Source organism: Talpa europaea (assembly GCF_964194135.1).
Source record: "Talpa europaea genome assembly, chromosome: 7".
NCBI lineage: Eukaryota > Metazoa > Chordata > Mammalia > Eulipotyphla > Talpidae > Talpa > Talpa europaea.
Genome location: NC_140074.1, coordinates 123434349 through 123453440, shown reverse-complemented (window position 1 = coordinate 123453440; position 19092 = coordinate 123434349). Strand labels below are relative to the sequence as shown.

Sequence of the window (19092 nt, the reverse complement as noted above, 5' to 3'; positions counted from 1 at the left end):
CCACTCAGACACAGAAGCTTCTCCCCCGGCACTTGTGGCCTTCTGGCTTCCAGAGTGGACCTGGCTTGAGTGCAGCAGGGATCCCCACTCCTCTCTCACACTCCCTGCCCCCCTTTTTGTCAAATGAAACCAGCAGGTGCTCAGAAGCCAACCCTGCCTTCAGCCTGTGCCGAGACATGTGGACAATCCACATTCACCATCACTGGGGCCTGAGCCTTGAGGAGCCTGCCGAGACCTGCACAGAAGCTGACTCACACGGATCCGGGTCACGGAGCATGCCAGGCCTTCTGCTGAGGTGGCCTGGGCTGCAAAGACGTTGTGGCCCTGGGGACCCCACCTTCACCTGGACACGCAAGCACCACACCAACCGGGGGACAGAGGGCGCCTCGTTTTCCTGGCTCATTGGTGTGAATTCCGCCTAGACTGTCTGACTTCCCATTACAGGACAGGAAAGTTATGCCCTTGGGCCCAACAGGTCTCCTCTAAACAAAACCAAAGACCCCGAAGGATGAAAGGATCGAGGGGCTTGGAAGAGAGGGAGGTGGTACCAGGTGAGGGGAGAAGGCGGGAGAGTGTGTGTTCTACACACGCATGGGGCTGACACGGGCAGCCAGGCCCGGCTGGCTCCCCGACCCAAGCGAGCCCATATGGCCGGCCAGGGGCTCAGTCCTGGGAGGCCCAGCAGGGCTGGCCTCTGCCTCCCACCCTCCTGCCGCCTGGACTCGTGACCTCGCCCATCTTGTGCTTTTGCACCGACCACACCTCGGGTGAGCAGAAGTGAATCCCACGTGGGTGACGGATTCAGGGACACGTGCTCTCTTCTGCCGTCTACAGGGTCTCCCAGTGCCTCTGGGAGGCAGGGGCGGCCCGTCTCCCAAACACCAGAGACTCAGGAAACAGCCACCTGCAGGAGACGCCTGGGGAAGGTGCCCTCATGCCAGGATTTCTTGTCAAGCAACCAGCTCGGCAGAGCAGAGGCAGGGCGGCTGCTGGTCCTTACACCAGGACAGGCCGTCCCCACCACCTTCCAGATAAAGCTTTCCTTCCAGAGCTTCCCAGAAATTGTTCTTGACGGGGATGTTACCACACTCTGATAAACTACAAGATATTAAAAGGCCCCCATTACAAAAGAAGCAAGGGTCCCCAGCCTGAAAGGTAAAGCCATCAATATATGATTGAATGGTTGACCAGAGAGAGAGAGAGAGAGAGAGAGAGAGAGAGAGTATGTGTGTGTGTGTGTGTGTGTGTGTGTGTGTGTGTGTGTGTGTGTGTGTAGAACTTTACATAATGCAATTCTTTCTCTGGAGCATTCAGTAAATATTTAAATGAAGCAATGGTTGGCGGGGGCAGAGGGGGGTGTGTTGGGAGGCCCAAGGAAACCAGTATCTCAGCAAACGCAGTGTGATAGTCTCAGGGGTCCCTCCGCCCTTGGGAGGCCTGGATACCCACGGGAGACAGTCTGCCTCTGGGCTGTGGACCCCACACCCCACTCCCAGCATGGCCCCTTCTGTGTTTCATGAGCACAGGCTGCCACAGGGAAGGGCGAGGAAGAGAGAGAATAACTATGCTTGTGTTTTCATGGCTCTTCTGAAATCTGGTGGTTGTTGTATAAGACAAACTGCAGGGCTTGGGCGAATGTTAAGTGTGTTGGGATCACCTGGTGTCTGGATTTCAGGGTCTCACTGGGGCTTGGACCAGCCATCCCAGCCAAGGCAGGAAGCTCTCTGGAGCCACAGGCTTGGTGCCGAGTTCCCACTGCAGCTGTTACCTGGTGAGCGCCTTTAGATCTACAGGGTTCTAGGGTGTGGCTGGAAAGGTTAGACAGTTAACGTAATGGTAAGGTTGCCAGAGAAGCTTTGTCCCGGTCATTTCATTGCATGGGAGATGTTTTAGGCCTGCAGTGAACGTTTGTAGAAAAAACCCTCAACTTCACTTCTGTTTATGGAAAGAATCATTCTCAGAGATTATAAAAGTTCTAATTAAAAAATAAATAATTGGGGCCTCCCTGGTGGCGCAAGGGGTTAACACCGCACTATGAAGAAATCCTTAGCCTCTGCAGCACAAGTTTGATCCCCGGCCAGCCAGGGAGCAACCCACATGGTGCGGCAGACCTCGCCTGTCTCGCCCGCTGCTCCCCTCAGCAGTGTGTTTCAGTAGATCTGCCTGTTCTGCTCCCCACTCTGTCTCTGGTGAATCCTCTTACCCCCCACATCTCTGGCCTGTACCCCAGCTCTTGTATGCATAAATAAATAAATCTTTAAAAATAAAAAATAAAAAATTAAGAGCTCTCATTTTACCTAAGATGAGATCATGACCTCAAAGAAACAAGAGCTGGGGTTCCAGTTATTTAACACTCAGAGACTGAGGCCCCGCTCAGATCGAGCATCCTTTCTAATATATCTCACAGCTCTTTATAGGTTTAAGAATGAAAACACGCCTCTCTGTGCATGTGAGATGGGAAGCAGTAGCCTGTTAGGTGGCAGCAAATCCCCCAGTAGCAGAAATGTAGAGTTGGGCCGCAAAATACCCTCAAGGGGACACTGTCTTGGGGCTAAAGGCCTCAAGAGTCAGCCAGATGGCCGCAGGGTGGAGCTAAACATTGGACAAGTCCCCTACCACCTTCTGGAGAAAACTGCATGTTTTCCCAACTCTCTGGCAAGCTAGAAGCTTCCACATCATACAGTGGACCCTCAAGTTCAATTATGCAGCAAATGACAGAAAACCACCCGGCTCATATTGTCCCAGAGGGCCCCGCTTCCTAAGAGAAGGAATCTCTGGGATTTTAAAAGCTTAGGTTCTTGGGCCTCCCTGGTGGCGCAAGGGGTTTAGTCTCAGCACTATGAAGCTATCAGCAGCCCCTGCAGCGCGAGTTCAATCTCAGGCCAGGGAGCTACCCACATAGCACAGCTGACCTCTCCTGCCTTGCCTGCTACTCCCCTCAGCAGTGTGAGTCCTCTCACCCCACCTTCTGTACCGCTGGCCTAAACTCCAGCTCTTGTATGCATAAATAAATGTCTTAAAAAAAAACTTAGGTTCTGGACCTCCCTGGTGGCACAAGGGGTTAAGACACAATCTATGAAGCTGTCTGCAGCCCCTGCAGCACAAGTTCGATCCCAAGCCAGGGAGCTACCCACATGGCACAGCAGACCTCTCCTGATTCGCCTGCTGCTCCCCTCAGTAATGTATTTCTGTCAATCTGCCTGTTCTGTTCCCCACTCTGTCTCTGGTGAATCCTCTCATCCCCCATACCTCTGGCCTTCTTGTATGCATAAATAAATAAATCTTTAAAAAGAACCTTAGGTTCTTAAAACATTCATAATAAAGGAGTACAGAAAGCCCCTTCTCTTGGACACAAGTTATGACTTGAGGAAAAAAATCATAGTTTGAAGGTTGCACAGAAGAAAGTTGAAAAGAAAGAGCCTGATGGTGCCATGGGCTCTGGGATGGGCTGGAGCGCAGCCCGCAGCGGGTCGCCCTGCAAGAAGTTTGCGCATTTGCTCTTGTCTCCCTAGGCTGGACACTGCCAGCTCCTTTCAGATTGCTGACACCTTAGGAAATTCAGAAATAGTGTTAGGAAAAAAAAAATGCTAACGCTCATGCCCTATCTGAATAGCACATCTTTGATAAGAACCAACTCCTGAAAATCTTCTGGACCCATGAATTAGGGCTCAGAGCCAAGTTCTCTTTTCAGCATCGAGACCACCTAGCACAGCCACCTTCCCCCCTCCTTCCCCGTCTGGTAGCCACTCCAGCCCACTGACCTTGGGTCACATGTCCAGCGGCTTGGTCTTCCAGGTTGGGGGTGTCTCCAATGCCCGCTTCTTCAGCTGGGGTACGTATACGGAAGTGAAGAAGATAAAAGCAAAGACAGTTATTGTTTGCTGGCAACAGAGCTCCTGGCTTCGGCTGGCAACTCTCTGGCCACGAGCGCAGAGGGCGCGCTCCTCTGCTCTCTGCAAATGTCACTGCAGGGACGCCGAGGGACGCAGGTCTTAAGCAAGCCCCACAACGCCACACACTGCACAGGCGACACGATGCAGCAGGAACGGCCTTGTCCGCAGAGGCTGGGGCCCCTCTCAACAAAGACACATGGCATGGTGAGGCCAGAGAAGCGGTTTGCTGCTCAGCCACTGCCCCAAGCCAAGCCTGTACCCCCAGCCCCAGGCAGCACCCTGGGGGCTCCTGAGGTGCAGGGGAGGGTGGGTTGTGGGTTGTGGAGTCAGGCTGGGGGGGGTCACACCAGGTGCCACCATCTAGTGAACCTCTCTGAACCTCAGTTTCCTCAGGGCAAAACCCTGAGGGATGATAAGGGTTTGCCATATGGGAGGGTAGTGTGGATTAGTATGAGAATCTGTGTTCAGCTAAGCCGCTGGCATGTGGCAGGTGCCCCCAACACTGTTCAGTTTCTTTTCCCTAAACTACTGGGCAAACCTCTTTGCCCACCTGCTCAGAATAGGCGCAGCCTCAGCCGTGGGGCCCAGCACTGCCAGGGAATAGCTTTTAGGGTGTCTTGCTTGGGAGCTGCAGCTCACCTCAAACACAGAAAACTGAGGGCCTCCCCTGATGGCGCAGGTGGTTGAGCGCTGCGCTGTGAAGCTGTCTGCAGCCTCTGCAGCGCCTGTTCGATCCCTGCCGGCTGGCGAGGGTCCCACATGGTGCGCAGACCTCTCCTGTTGCCCCCGCTGCTCCCCTCAGCAGTGTATTTCAGTCACTCTGCCTGTTCTGTTCCCCACTCTGTCTCTGGTGAGGCCTCTCATCCTCCCATGCATCTGGCCTGTACCCCGGTTCTTGTATAAATAAATAAATAAATCTTAAAAAAACAACAACGACACAGAAAACTGAGATTTCCGACACACCAATAGTATGAAATCAGTGCTCGCGAACACAACACCAATTTTTGCACCTTGAAAACTCAGGGCTTGTTACAGGACAATGGATGCCAGAGTTCAGAGACGGCAGCCCCTGGGCAAGGCAGCCCTGCATTGACCTGTGGGGCCTCCCGGCTAGAGGGCTGGCGTGCCCTGAGGGACAGTGACGGAGAGGCCACCACCCCACAGAAGCCCACACACAGGGGGTCACTGGGCCATCTTTTTCTCCTAGACCTGAGATGACTCAGTCGCGTCACTGAAAACAGGAATCCCAAGTGACCACCACCCGCCGCCCAGCCTGCTGCCGAGCCACAGGAGGGAAAGGAAGACCCCCCAGGGCGCTGGACACTGCATGTGGCCTTGTGAGTACCCAGCCTGGTGGCTGCCCCGGGAACAGCTGTGGCCTTAGCGGGCGGGGACGGGAAGTGGCCCACGTGTCCTGGGCCCGGACATCCTCTGGGTCCCCGAAGCCGACACTGTGCTCCCGTGAGGTCTTGGGGACAGACCCAAGTCCTCTGACAGCGGCCTTCTAGTCCCGAGGGCCAGCTCTGAGATGTGATGTGAGCTCCTGACGAGATCACGGAAGAAAGGCTCAGAGGGACGCAGTGTGGTCCTGGAGACAGGACACTGGAGGCACCAGGACCCCTGCTCCCCCAAGAGCGAGACGGGGGTCTGACTGTGGGTGGCCACTGCACTCCAGCAGGGCCTCACTTGGGACGTTTCGCTGGAGCGTCAAGACACAGCAAACCAGCCAAGCCAGAGGGTCTGAACTGGGGAGGGGAGAGAAGCTCTGAGCAGGTATCTTCGGAGAGAGTGGCCTGCAGGCCAGGGGTGGCAACACCTCCCATCTCAGCCCCAATGAAAGGGTTCAAGGTGCCGCTGGAGACACCTGGCACCAAGGTCAGGGGTCTGGGGGGGCTGCCGTCAGAACACCCCCGGGAAAGGCAGGGGAGGGGGGATGGTGTGGGCCCACTGGGGCCCCGAGAGCAGAGGCACGGGGCAGCGGTCAGGCTGCGTACCCCCGGCTGGTGTGGGCAAGATCGCCTGCGTATTTCCCACGGACGCGACAGGGGCTCAGGACAGCGGCAGCATGGGGGGCCTCGACTGTTTCCAGACGGGAACATGCCGCCCTCAGCAGAGGTGAGGCTGGAGGCAGGTTTTCAGGCTCCAAGGGGCTAAGGAAAGGGAACTTCAGGGGCCATTTAGGATGGGGGGTGTCTAGAAGAATTCAAAAAGGCCCCCAGACAGAGTCACTTTAAACACCTACAGAGCATGAAGCCAGTCCCAGCAGAGCCAATTCAGCAAGAACTTGCCCACCCCTCCCTCCCCAGCTCCAGCCCCAGAGGCCAGGGCTGCCACCCAAGTGAGCTTTGAGGTACCTGGGACCTGAGTCTCATTAGCATCTGCAGACTGTGTTTTGTGACTGCGGCTGCTTGTGATTACCAAGGAGCGATCAAAGACCAACTGTCCTAGAGCTTCCTTCCCCCACTGAACAAAGTGTAGAGGGACAGCGGCAGGCAAAGTCAGAGCCCGTGATCTCCCCGAGTCACTCCATGGCCTTCAGTGGACCTTGCTCAAGGACCAGGCCTGCCAGGCTTGGAGAGTTGCCCCCCGCCCGTGCCCCTTCAGAAGATCAGCTTCCAAAGCAGAGACTGCACGGAAGGAGCCAGGGTGCCTCTTGGCCTCTGCCTCGCATTGTTAACACAAGGAGCCCGAGAAAAGCTGCAGCCTTGCTGAAATGCCATCTTTAGGAAGGAAAGACGCCCCCGACCTCCCCTGGGGCATCGCCCCAGTCTGGACTGTCCAGATCCTCTGCTGTCCTTGCATGCCCCAAATCACCATGACAACGCCTGGAGTCTCTGCCTCAGCCGTGTCAGGACATGGACGTGACAGCAAGGACTTGGGGCAGCACTGGCTATTTCCTAAGGGCCCGGGGCTGGGCAGCTCACAAGTGGCTCTGGTAGCCCCAGGCCAGTGGCCAGTCCAAGCCACGCCCCATCATCCGTGAGGACCATCTCGTCATGCCGGACCTATGCAGGATGTTTGGAAAGAGGTCTAGAGATAGACGCTAGGTCGCGCTGCCGAACTCAGGGACTGTCCAGTTAAGGTCCTCCAAAGCTCTGGGTCAGTGATCTGGACCCTGCTGCCCACTCCAGTGCTCCCCAGGGTACCAGGCCCCTCCCAGGGAGGGGACCCTGTTGCTGGGCAGAGTCTGAGCAGGAGGAGGACTGATTTCAGGAGTGAAAGGGGCAGGGGTAGGCCGTCAGCCTGCTCGCGGCGCCCCGCGGAGAGCTCTGGGTGCGCTGACCGGGACGGGAGAGAAACCAGGAGGACTCCGGAAGGTCTTCTCCCTCCGGGAGGTGGCAGACGGCCCAGAAGCAGCAGGGCATCAAGGCATCGAGCTGGGAGCAACCTGAGACTCCCAGGAGCCCATCCGCCAGCTCCCTGCCTCACTGGGAGACAAGCACACCCTCGCGCACCCGCTCCCCGGCAGCTCAGCCGCACTGCGGGGTCGATGGCTCCCAGCCCTGGGCCACCCTCACCTGTGGTTCCTTCTGGGATCTCCGTGTGGGGCTGAGTGGCCGCCTGCTCACCGGGGGCTCCCTCATCCACTAAGGGTGCTGTCACGTCTGGAAACCACCGAGAATCACCTAAGGGGGGCAGATGAGCCGTGCCGAGCCCCTCACCTTTGCTTCTGGTGGGGAGCAATGCGGGGAGGGGAGGCAAGAGGGGACTCAGCCACATGCAAAAAAAAAAAAGAAAAAAAAAGCAACACCACAAAGCAGAGCCCAGGGCTGGGCTCCCGCCGGACAGCTCCCTGGGAAGCCATTAGGCTTCTGCTTGAGTGGCCCTGGCTCCGGAGACACCCAGGCTGTCTGCCAGGAAAGCCAGGGACAGCCCCCACGGGGACGGTGCACGCAGGGAGTGCTGGGGATGGCCCCGGTGTTTTAAAGAAGATACGTGGATATCAGATGACAGTTCCCAGACGCTTCGCTGCAAGGCAGTGCGGGAGAGGAGACTGGGACTGGGATCGTGGCCACTCAGGGCTCTGGTGACCGCTATGGTTCCTCCAGCTCTAACCCCTGTCCCCTGAGTCCATGACCTGTGGTTAAGAAGCAAGGTGTCCCATGGGTGGCAATGGACAGGTCGGTCCCCGTCCAGAATCAGGTGCTGGACAAAGGCCTGCAGGTGGCTCCACCTTCAGAGCAGAGGCCAAGGCAGAGAAGCAGCACCAGGAGCTGCTGTCGGTCTCATCAAGACGAACACTTCCAGATCGACATTCCTCCCTGGGCAGTGCCCTGGCAAGCTCCCAGCTGCTCCGACAGAACATAGGGACTTGTCAGCTTTGACAGATTTCCAAGAGCCTGAGTCAGTTAAGTCAAATGGAGACCATTTTAATTATGGTGTCTCCTGCGTAGGCAGAGCGGCCTGGAGGAGCCCAGCCCCAGCAGGGTCCCCTTCTCAGTGGGTTGAGGGCTGAAGCTCCTGGGCCCACACATCTACAGGGCCCAGAGTGCAGCAATACTTGGTTGGGAGATCAATCCAGAATGATGACGATGAAGCCTGGGAACCACGATTCGGGAGGCTGGCGTGCAATGTGGCCTTAGGGTTCCAAGACATTTTGGGGGTGGCAGGCAACTTGCAAAACTGTCCTAACAAGATCCGTGGGAAACGTCTGGCAAAGCCAGCTCTAAGGAAGATGGCAAAGAGTCTGGAGGAAGGGCCACGCCCACCACCTCCTCCAGAGCTGCGCCATCACACTGAGCCTTGGCAGGTACACCACAGCCGCTTCATGGATTCATCCCAAGGCGGGTGCCTGGGGGATGCGGGGCCAGGTTCTCACCCTGTGACACAGCAGCCAAAGTAACGAGCGAGGCTGGGGGAGTGAGGAGACAGGAGTCTGGAGCCTCCTCCGGAGGATGGACGATAGGGGAGGACAGGGCACTCTGGCCGCTCAAAGCCATTCTCAATGCCCTTCGCCCTTGATTTCGCCTACTAAGGAGACGAAACAGCAAAGTGCTTGATGTCTTAGCTTCTCTTATGGCCAGTTCTGGCCAGTGAGATCTAAGATGGGATGTGCAGAAACACTTGTTTTCCTAATAAAAGAACACATTTGGTTTCAGGGGCCTTTTGGCCACTTTGCATTGCTACCCTGAAGGCAGATGTGATGCCTGGAAGTGCAGCAGTCATTTTGTAACCATGAAGCCACAATAGAACCATTAAGGATGGCTGAAGATAAAGACAGAACACTGATGACACCAGGGAGCTGTTGCCTGAGTTCAAACATCTTATTACGCAAGACAAATAAACCTCTTCCTGTGTTGCCACAGTTAGCTGGGATTTCTGTTACTGTCCCTCAACTCAGTCTTGATTGACTCAGATGGGAAGGAAGAGAGAGAGTGGTCCAAATCAGGACCAAGGAAGACTTCAGGAAGTACATGAAGTTTATAATAATTTAGAGAGAACAGGTTAGAAGTTGGGCTGGGACACTGCCATGGTCAGAGTCCAGAGGCCCAGGCTAAGCCCAGAACGCAAGACAAAGGACACTTAGCCAAGACCAGCCTCTCTGTGTGATCACGGAAATGTGCATGGACCTGCTTCTTCCCTCAGTCTGCTCAGGACCTGGGGGCCAAGAAAGAAGCGTCTGGGGAGGACAATCGACACGGAGCAGGGGCTGGTGGAGCTGTCTGGGCCCTGCTTTGCACAGATCCCAGCCTCTCAAATGATGGTCGCCTCAAAGCACGCACACAATGAAGGTGCTCACACCTGGATGAAGGTGCTCACACCTGGATGAAGGTGCTCACACCTGGATGAAGGTGCTCACACCTGGCACGAGTGAGCAGGCATGGAGGCAGGGCTGGGCTCCCCAGTGGCCCAGGGCCCAGCCCTGTCCTGCGAAGCGCTCAGCCAGAGGGCGAGGTGGCAGCCAGCGCAGCTGGTAAGGGTGGCGCATGTGGGCTCCAAGCAGGGCTAAGCACAGGCTGGAAGCATGGAGGGAGCTGTTTGGATGAAGCAATGAGTGGAGGGGGGGCCCCACCTTCGGCTGTCGGAGTGCTCTTAGCATCAGAGGTTTCAGAGCCCGGCTCCTCAGATCCATCATCGGCGGGGGTCTGCAGGGGAGATTCTGGAACATACACAATGAGCCCCTCAGAATGGCTGCCTCTCCCCACGCCCCTTTCGACCTCAGGAGGAACCTTGTGCAGTGCCTGTCGGAGCGGAAGTCACCCACTGTGAATCCAAACCCAGAGGGCAGAACAGAGCTGCACAATAAAACCACAAGGGGACAATCCCAGCCCGGCCCCACTCCACTGCCGCCGCACTGGTCATCAGGCCAAGAGCAGGGCAGGCGGCTCTTGAGGGGTGAGAGGAGCGAAGCCCTTTTAGCCAGCTAGTGGGTCTCAATGGACAGAGGCTCTTCTCCAGACAAGCGAACAGCAGATCCAGAAGCTAAGCTACAACAAGGAGTCAGCTCGGGGCAGACACCGTGCCCTCCAGCCGGATATTGGGTTGTTGACTTGACTCAGTTCATAGACAGGTCTCCAAGCACCGACCAACAAGCCCAAGTCACTACCTGAAGCATCAGCCGTTACCTACGTGAAACCTGTCCTTTCCTGGCCTGAAGCCGGGGATGCCCTGGGGGGCACTCCAACCAGGTGGTGGCAGCCTTGGCACCGGCTTTCAGATGGGATCTGGGTTCTGTGCACCCACCAGAACGCCAAGATGAAAAAAGGCAAGTGGTGGTGTCCCACGCACTACCAGATCAGACACCCCGCTCCCTTGGCTGAGATCCCAGCCCTGGACACCCAGCTAGGCCTCGTCCATCCTGACAAGGAGGGGATCCTAAACCAGCTTCCAGCTGCTGGGCCTGGAGTTTGCAGAACTGGCAAACACACGGTGAGAAAGGTTGTGCAGGCTGGTGAGGTCAAGCAGCCCACAGCCGGAGCCCAGGGGCACAAGGGCATGAAGGTACCTACATGCCTTCTGCCCCCCCACCCCTACCCTCCCAGCCTGTCCCCTGCCAGCCCCGCTCAGCACTGACACTGCCCTTGTTCAGGTTCTTGAGGGAAGGAAGGAGGTCGAAGCCTCTTCTGAAAGTCTCATCTGGAATATACAAGTTAAGCCTCTAACACCTTTTAATTCACGAAGGTGAATTACTTGATGAGTTATCGACTTTCACCCACTTTGCGGCTCTCTTTGACTGCACCTCCTTCACATTTCAGCATCTGCTTAGACTCTCTTTGTTCTGGTATCCCTCATGTGGTTTTTGTCATTCTTCAGAATAGTCTTTGTCACTTATCTCAGATGCTGCTAGTAAAGTGACACCTTCTGCACGCGACATCCCTCACTCCCCACCTAGAAACAGCTCATCCTGAAGCCTTAGTAACAAGAAAGAATTTGATGAGAATGATGAAAACCTTTTAGGTATCACTTGCTTTCTAGGGAAGTGTATTCGTTGGGGAAGCAAATGACTCAAATGCTTTCCTTTCCCAGCACTTACAAAAAAGGTCAGCAATTTAAAATCTCCATATACAGGTATGATCTATATGGTTTAGCATAGAACTTCTGAGCACATTTCATATTAAAGAATGGAGCAGTCTTAGCAAATATACTATACGCCACCCTGAGCCATAGATACCTTGGAAAACTTCTTAACTTTACAAATTGAATTTAGTTTCCCCTTCAAAAAGTAAGAGAGGTAAAAATAGTTTCCCTTGGGCCTCCCTGGTGGTGCAGGTGGTTGAGCGCAGCACTGTGAAGCTGTCTACAGCCTCTGCAGCGCAGTTTGATTCCCAGCCAGCCAGGGAGCTACCCACATGGCGCAGCAGACCTCTCCTGTCACGCCCGCTGCTCCCCTCGGCAGTGTATTTCAGTCCTTCTGCCTGTTCTGCTCCCCGCTCTGTCTCTGGTGAATCCTCTCACCCTCCCGCACATCTGACATGTACCAGTTCTTGTATAAATAAATAAATCTTTAAAAAAAAAATAGTTTCCCTCTCCCCCGGCATTAAAAAAAGTGAACTTTTTATTCTAGAAATTTTTTTTATTTACAGAAAAATTACAAAAATAGTACAGGGGGTAGACCCCACACCCAGTTTCCCCAGTTCTTGACATCTTACCTTATATGTGACATTTGTTACAACATACAATCTATATTTTTAGCTTACATTTTACACCAGGCTACCTAAACACAGTGTCATCTGCACTGGTATGATTCAAAAGTGTAGGATTTAGTGTGCTGGGTTCTAAGTTGGCTCCACCCATGAGAGAGAAATAACCGAAGTTCCAAGGGCTAAAGGAGTGAGAGGCCAAGCAGTGGCCCTGGGGCTGAAGCCCGGCTCTGATCTGGCAGCACTGACACAGCCTGGGTCTCGGAGAGGAAACTTCTGTCACCTGCAAACTGGGCAAAGTACCCCCTGCCTCCCCAGGTTGCAGTGAGCATCACCGCGACGCCGGCGGGGAAGCCCGTGCGGTGGAGGCCTCCGCAGACATGCCCGTGTGACTTGAAGGCAGTTCCCTTGAAGGCAGCTCCCTTGAAGCAAGGGGCCCTGTGTCTAATCACCCATATCTGGACACTTGGATGGAGACGCAGCGATGTGTGGGCCTAAGTCCTGGGAGACTGAGCTCTTAGGGCCTTGATAGGAGAAACAGGCAAAATCTGGCCTTGACTCCAGTCCCTCAGTGGTACAAGCTGCCAGGGAGGGCACCAGGAGAACGTCGGGGGTAGGGGGGTGGCTAACTGCTGGCAGAGAGGCCACGGGGGGCCTGGTGGCTGGTGGGAGAGAAAGTGGAAGAGCCCGAGAGGACCACAGGGAGAAGCTGTTTCCCAGGCGCTGCCTCTGTGCTGAGCTGACACAGGGGCTCGGGCTGCAGCCAGACTGTGGCCTGGGCGAGGTCAGAGGCACTTCTCTCTGGTGTCTGGCGGGGAGGTTGGGCTGGAGTGGGAAGACTTGGCCGGAGCGGGCATTCCCCCCAACACTTGCCCAGAGCTTCGGCTGGGCAGCCCGAGGTCCCAGGGACTCAAGCCCCCCTTCCTTCCCCTCCTCCCAACCTGGGCACCACCATCTAATTCTGAAGCTCCTTGGACTCTGACCTGTCCCCCTGCTTAGTGAGCAGACGGATCTGAGCCTCTAAAGCCAGGCCCCAACAGTCCTGAAACCCCTGCAAGGGAGGGAGGGCGGCTCCTCACGCTTCCCAGACCAGGGTCTTCCTGGTACCCGCCTCCTCCAGGGAGCCTTCCTGGATCCTTGGACCCCAGAGAGGCCACTTCCCATGGGGAGCTCCACCTTCCAGCCACTGCCCCACCCCACTCTGCAAAGGGTTTTGTTATTTTTAGGATGAAAAGAGAAAAGTAGACCACGTGTCACGTTAGAAGCTGGTCTGGAGGGCAGGGAGGGTGCTCTGGGCCCTGAGGGACTGGGAGAGGGGCTCTACGTGGTCCCCAGGGGCCCCCGAAATCGGGGGTCAGAAAACACATTCATTTGGAAGGGGACAGGAGGCGGCCAAGTCATTTTGACCAAAGACTGTACCATAGAATGTGTAGACGCTGATGAGCTCGTCGGTACAGGAATCTTAGCGCTAACCAACGCTTGCCAAATAGGGGCCAGACGCGAGGAAGAGAGGAAAACAGTGTTCAAAACCAGCCGGCCTGCGTGCTAATGGTGTCTGCTGGTTCCTAGGTCACAGGTGTGGCTAAAGACTCTCAAAGACCCTGTGTTAACTGGACTGGCCGGCCCCCGGCCTTGGCCACACGACTCCATTCGGCAGCAAGTTCCTCTTTGGTGCATCTTCCAAGAACCTGATTCTGAGTTTTCTTGGCCCATTCAAATGAGCGAGGCCTCACTCTACTGATGATCTAACATAACAAAGGATTTAAAACCCTCTGAAAGTCTGGAGGTGAATCTCCCTGCCAGCCTTTCCAAAGCAAGCAGGCCTTGCCCCCGAGGCTCACCTTTGAGGCCGTGGTCGGCGTCACCCGCGTGGTCCTGCAGCAGGGTGTAGCCACCCTGGGTGGGGAGATCTTTCCTCTCCCCCATCCCGTACATCCCAGCGTCATCTTCCACGGCGTTGAAGTCCTGGCGGGGCTCAGCCATCCTGGTTCAAGGCCCACCTGGGGAAGGAAGATGGGAGGATGAGGTTGGGGTGAAGAACTGAGGGAATTGATGGTGTGGGGGGCGGGTACAGGGGGGCAGGGAGAGACAGAGACCACCTCCCCAGGTGATGGCAGGTATCTTCACCTTTGCCACCCTCCCCAACACCTGGGCGCACAAGATCTTCGGGCTGAGAGCGCCTGCCCAGTGCACTGACATGTACCTGCACTTTGAATTTGCCCATGTCACCGCTGCCTGTTCCAAGCCACCTGGTGGGCAGGCAGGTTCAGCAGGCCCAACTGGTTCTTAAGCCCGGTGCTCTAAACGCTGTGGCCTAGTATCTGATCTTTTTTTCTTTTAAAGATTTATTTATTTATGCATACAAGAACTGGGGTACAGGCCAGAGGTGTGAGGGGGTGAGAGGATTCACCAGAGACAGAGGGGAACAGAACAGGCAGACTGACTGAAATACACTGCTGAGGGGAGCAGCGGGTGAGACAGGAGAGGTCTGCTGTGCCATGTGGGTCAGTTCCCTGGCCAGGGATCAAACTCGTGCCGCAGAGGCTGTGGATTGCTTCATAGCGCTGCACTTAACCCCTTGTGCCACCAGGGATGATCTTATTTTATGGAGGGGATAGGACCCAGCAGGGGAGGGGTGGCAGCAGAGGGCTCTCCTGGTAAGGAAAAGAAGACCCAGGGAACTCATGTCACTATCTAATCACAGGCAACTGAGGAGCAGAACCAGCACCTGGGTGTCCTTACACCCTCTCCCCCAGTTCTGCGGTGGGTGGGTCCCCAGGGGTAGGGTCATTGGAGGCCTGGACTGTGGCCTCCATTCCCCTAGGATCTCAGGTGTGCTGTTCAGAGGGCTGGGCTAAGAAATCCCTACGGTTGCTCTGGGGCCAAAGAGCAACCTGCACCTCCACCCCCCAAAGGCGAGAACCCGCTCTGGCTCAATGGCACCCATTAAACAATCACACTTGGTCCTCACCTTTATTAAAAACATTTCATTTTGGGCCTCCCTGGTGGCGCAAGGGGTTAAGCACTGCACTATGTAGCAATCCACAGCCTCTGCAGCATGAGTTCCATCCCCAGCCGGCCAGGGAGCTACCCACATGGAGAGGCAGACCTCTCCTGTCTAGCCCGCTGCTCCCCTCAGCAGTGTATCTCAGTCAGTCTGCCTGTTCTGCTCCCCATTCTGTCTCTGGTGAATCCTCTCACCCTCCCGCATGTCTGGCCTGTATCCAGCTCTTAACATGCATAAATAAATAAATCTTTAAAAAAAAATACAAGACTGACAAAATTGGGTTGGGGTCACGGAAAGATCCCAGAATTACACTAAGGGTGGGGGCCTGGATGGCTGGGGCAACGAGAGGTGGGTACATCACCAAAGGCAACACCATGGTGGGGGGTGAAGGTGGTCGATCCCCAAAGCTGGGCTATATTTGATGAGGTCCTTGCTCAAAAGGAGAATCCCAGCACCCCCCACTGCACCTTATTAAGTGGTGATTCACTTAATCTCAGAAAATGTGCTTGACTGTCTTCTTTGACCTCCATGACAATTTTAAAGTTTTACTTTTTTATTGATTTTTAAAAATGAATCTTCAGGGAAAGAGAATTCCAACTCAGCTTCGGGCCAAGGTCAACAATTATTTTCTGTAAAGGGCCAGAGAGTAAATCTTTTGGGCTCGGTGGCTACGGTCTCGGCTGAGACATCAGCTCTGCGCTGGCGGGAAAACAGTCACGCTCCAGTTAAACTTACAACCAAAATTTGAATTTCCTGTCACTCTCATGGATGATGAAATATCACTCTTCTTTTGTTTTTGTTTTTATCCTAAGCCATTCTTAGCGCACGGCCAGCTTTGGCCACGGGCCATAGTTAGCAGACTCCTGCTTTTGGCTTTTGCAGTGTTGCTTCTTGCTCTCAAAAAACAAAATCTGTAAATAAAGTCTCACCATTTTGCTCACACTATGGCCTTACTGTGGATTTTTTCATTTAATGCTGATTTTCTTCGGCTTGCTTTTAGAGGCTTCCTGGGTTCCAAGTCGGAGCAGGAGAACTAAGGGTCACCCCTGGGGCTTGGGCAGTACCCCTTGCTCTGAGGCCGGGGAACATGCACCCATCACATGCCAGGCTGCTCACTCAGCTCCAGGGAGCAGGGAACAGGGTGGTGGGGCTCACGGGGCTAGTGATTCCTCGCCCTCCTCCCCACCACTCCCAGTGCCTCTGCAGGGACAAAGGTGGTGAGACACTCAGATTGCAAGCTGAACTGAATTATGGGGTGCGCTGGGGAAATTAAGTCATTTTAAAAACACACAAATTACTACTCTATGAAAAATAAACTGTACTTGCTTAGGGGCCAAGAAAGGGATGCATGGGGGTACCCACAGGGAGGATCAATACCAACCCCAGGGGAGCAGATACTGTTGGGTTCAGGGACTTTGTGGGTCAAAATGCCCACAGGCACCGTCTCTTCAACATGGTTGGTACCTGTCCCTGTGCTAATGTTTTGGTAGCTGCAGGCCAAGTGAAGAAAGTTCCCCAGCTTTTGTCCTCTTGACAAAAGCAGGAAAAAGAACCAGAAGGAGGATGTCCTTGGAGAATAAAATGAAGTAACTCTTCTTAGTCCTAGGATAACCACTGACTGACTACAGGACACAAGTCCTGCTGTAGCCCCAGGGCAGGGTCCATACTTGGCGCTCACCAGCCCCTGTCAAAGAAGGAGCGTTTGTTTACTGCTATGTCACCGAACCCTCACGAGGTAGGTGTCATCACCATCACCACCACCACCATCACCGTCACCACAGATATCATGATTCCCATTTGACAGAAGAGCAATCTGACCTGCTGAGGTCGCATAGCTAGTAAGAGGCAATGCCAAGATACAACGCCTGTGTCCTGATGGGCATTCAATGTCCATCCTGGACCACAAAATGTTCCTTGTCCCTCTCTTAAGGCACAGTTTGAGGGTATGGAAGGGGCACTTGCCCGAACTCACACCCTGAAGCTCTGTGGCCAAGTCACTTCTGTCAACTTTCATCCACAACGTCCCTTGGAGACCCTGCACTTCCTTCCTGCCTTGACATTTTATTCTAAGTGGGTCCAGAGGCCTGTGTTCTCTGACCTGGGGCTGGGGGGCAGTCGCAGGAGGGTGGGAGGCTCTAGCAGGCCTGAGAAAGAGCCAGGGACCCTGGGATCCGGGCCAAGGGCCTACCCTCTCAGCTCTGCACCCCTGAGCCCCTTGCCTTCTTCCTGAGAGTCAAGAAAGATGATTTCTCTGGAAAAACTGGACAAAGACTGTAAAAACCAGCAAGAAATGGCAGTGCTGCTCTTCTGGCCCTTTCACGCATAGACAGCAGACGGAGAAGCACAAAAATAAACATGGCTCTGAGGGGGATGCACAGCCCAGACTAGACGTGGGCACCACCCCACGGACCCCTCTAATCTAAGCGAGACGGGTACAAGAAAATAAACACACCGAGAGCGGTTTTCCTATGGCTGCGCTGTGCTCTTACTCTTCTAAACCAAACAACCCCTCTCCCTGTCTCTGTCCCTGTCTTTGATTTCCCGCCTCCTGTTTTCCCGGGCAGCGACTTACAGACAGCGAGGGAGGAGGTAAGCGAGACATTTTAGGAGAGGCACAAAATTTGACTTCAACCTGGAAACTAAGATGGGCCATTTTTTAGGGACAAGTACTACCCGTGGGCAAGAGAAAACGAGAACCAGCTGATTCCAGTCTTTCCCGTCATTGCGTACCCCAGCCCCTGAGGCCGGGAGGGGAAGGGGCTTGCGGAGCTGCTCACAGTGTCTGCCCTGCGCAGTCAGCCCCGGCCCCAGTGCCACCTGCCGATGGGCAGAGCCCCGGAGAAAAGTGCCTGCAGGTTGAGAGGGGGAGATGGAACAGAAAAGACAGGCGACGGAGAGCAAGGCAGAGGCACAGGTGGGTTAGGGGGTACACCTGTAGGGGGGAGGAACCTCTGAATCAAATCAAAGCTGCTGCCACCTAGTCTTGAAAAAAAAAAAAACAATTCAAACTCACACAACAGAAAATGAACCATTTTAAAGAGAATATTTCACCATGGGGTACAACCATCATCTCTACCTTGTCCCGAGCATCTTCATCGCCCCAAAAAGAAACCCTGTTCTTAAGCAGCTTGACCCCTCACCCTCCCCTTCCTGCCAACCGTGCAGGTTCCGTCTCGCTGGAGTTACCTATTTTGCTTATTTCAAGTAAGCGGGACCACGTGACCTGTGGCCTTCGGCTACTTTCATGCACTTAATGGTGTTTCCTGGTTCACCGCATGGCAGCTTGTGGCTCAGCGGTCATTCCTTGAACGAGATTCCACTGTCTGGACACATCACATTTTGCTTCCTCCACTGATGGACACCCAGGGTCTTTGGAAAACAATATGGACTTTTTTAATGGTAAAATTAGGGAGGAAGAAGAAAAAGGAGGCAGTTGGGGAGGGGTCGTGGGAGGGGCCCCATGGGATCCCCAGCAATCTTGGACTTTTTCCTCATTTTGCCAAGGCGGGTCCCCCTGCAAACTCTCAGGGGTCCAGGGATATAGAGGCAAGACCCTTGGTTCCTTTCGCCCCCAAAGAAGAGCACCTTCCCAGGGTGCAAGGCGAGTGACCTTTCTGCCAAGCAGAACTCATGAACCCTCTGCAGCTGGCCTGAAGGGGCACCTTTGTCTTCTGGTCATCCCAGGCTGCCCTCAGAGGTGTCCAGAAGGAGGGCAGGGAACCCAGGCACCCAGCCAGCCCAGAGGGGAGCTCGGGAGCACCAGCAGGGGACCCCGCTCTCTGCTGGGAGCATGTCTGCCATCTTCCCAGCACTACACATCAGCTTGCAGGCTCGCTACAAACCTGTGAGGCTGCCAGGTGATGCGAACCCCAGGCAGGTAAAGGGCCCCAAGAGGCTAACGGACTTGCCTACCACCTCCTAGGAGGCCTGGAACACCCCCTTTCCCTCCAAAAGCCTCCAATTGTTCTCCCCACCCCCAGAAGTTTCTGCTTACAAAAGTCAATTAGTTGCTCCCTGGAGTTGCTAAGGTAAGGCCCCAGGCTTTGCTTCTGCACCATTCCCCAGGGGTCTGTACCTTTCAGCTGACCTGGGGTGGCCTCCTCCTGGAGGA

The 19092-nt window shown here is 54.9% G+C and overlaps 1 protein-coding gene across 10 annotated transcripts in view; it reads right to left on the bottom strand.

Annotated features, from left to right (window-relative positions):
* MAPT (microtubule associated protein tau) overlaps nt 1–13957 on the bottom strand; it is a gene marked incomplete at both ends in the record, with an annotated part of 42023 nt that extends 28066 nt beyond the window's left edge. For 3 of the 10 annotated variants that reach the window (XM_084237264.1, XM_084237267.1, XM_084237271.1), the window contains 3 exons: nt 3762–3827; nt 9907–9993; nt 13816–13957. In XM_084237264.1, coding sequence (XP_084093390.1) covers nt 3762–3827; nt 9907–9993; nt 13816–13957 — 295 coding nt within the window. Of the gene's footprint in view, nt 1–3757; nt 3828–7411; nt 7499–9906; nt 9994–13815 lie in introns of all 10 variants that reach the window. The other 7 variants (XM_084237263.1, XM_084237268.1, XM_084237266.1 and 4 more) reach the window with 4 other exon arrangements.
* Between the last annotated feature and the right edge of the window lie 5135 nt (nt 13958–19092).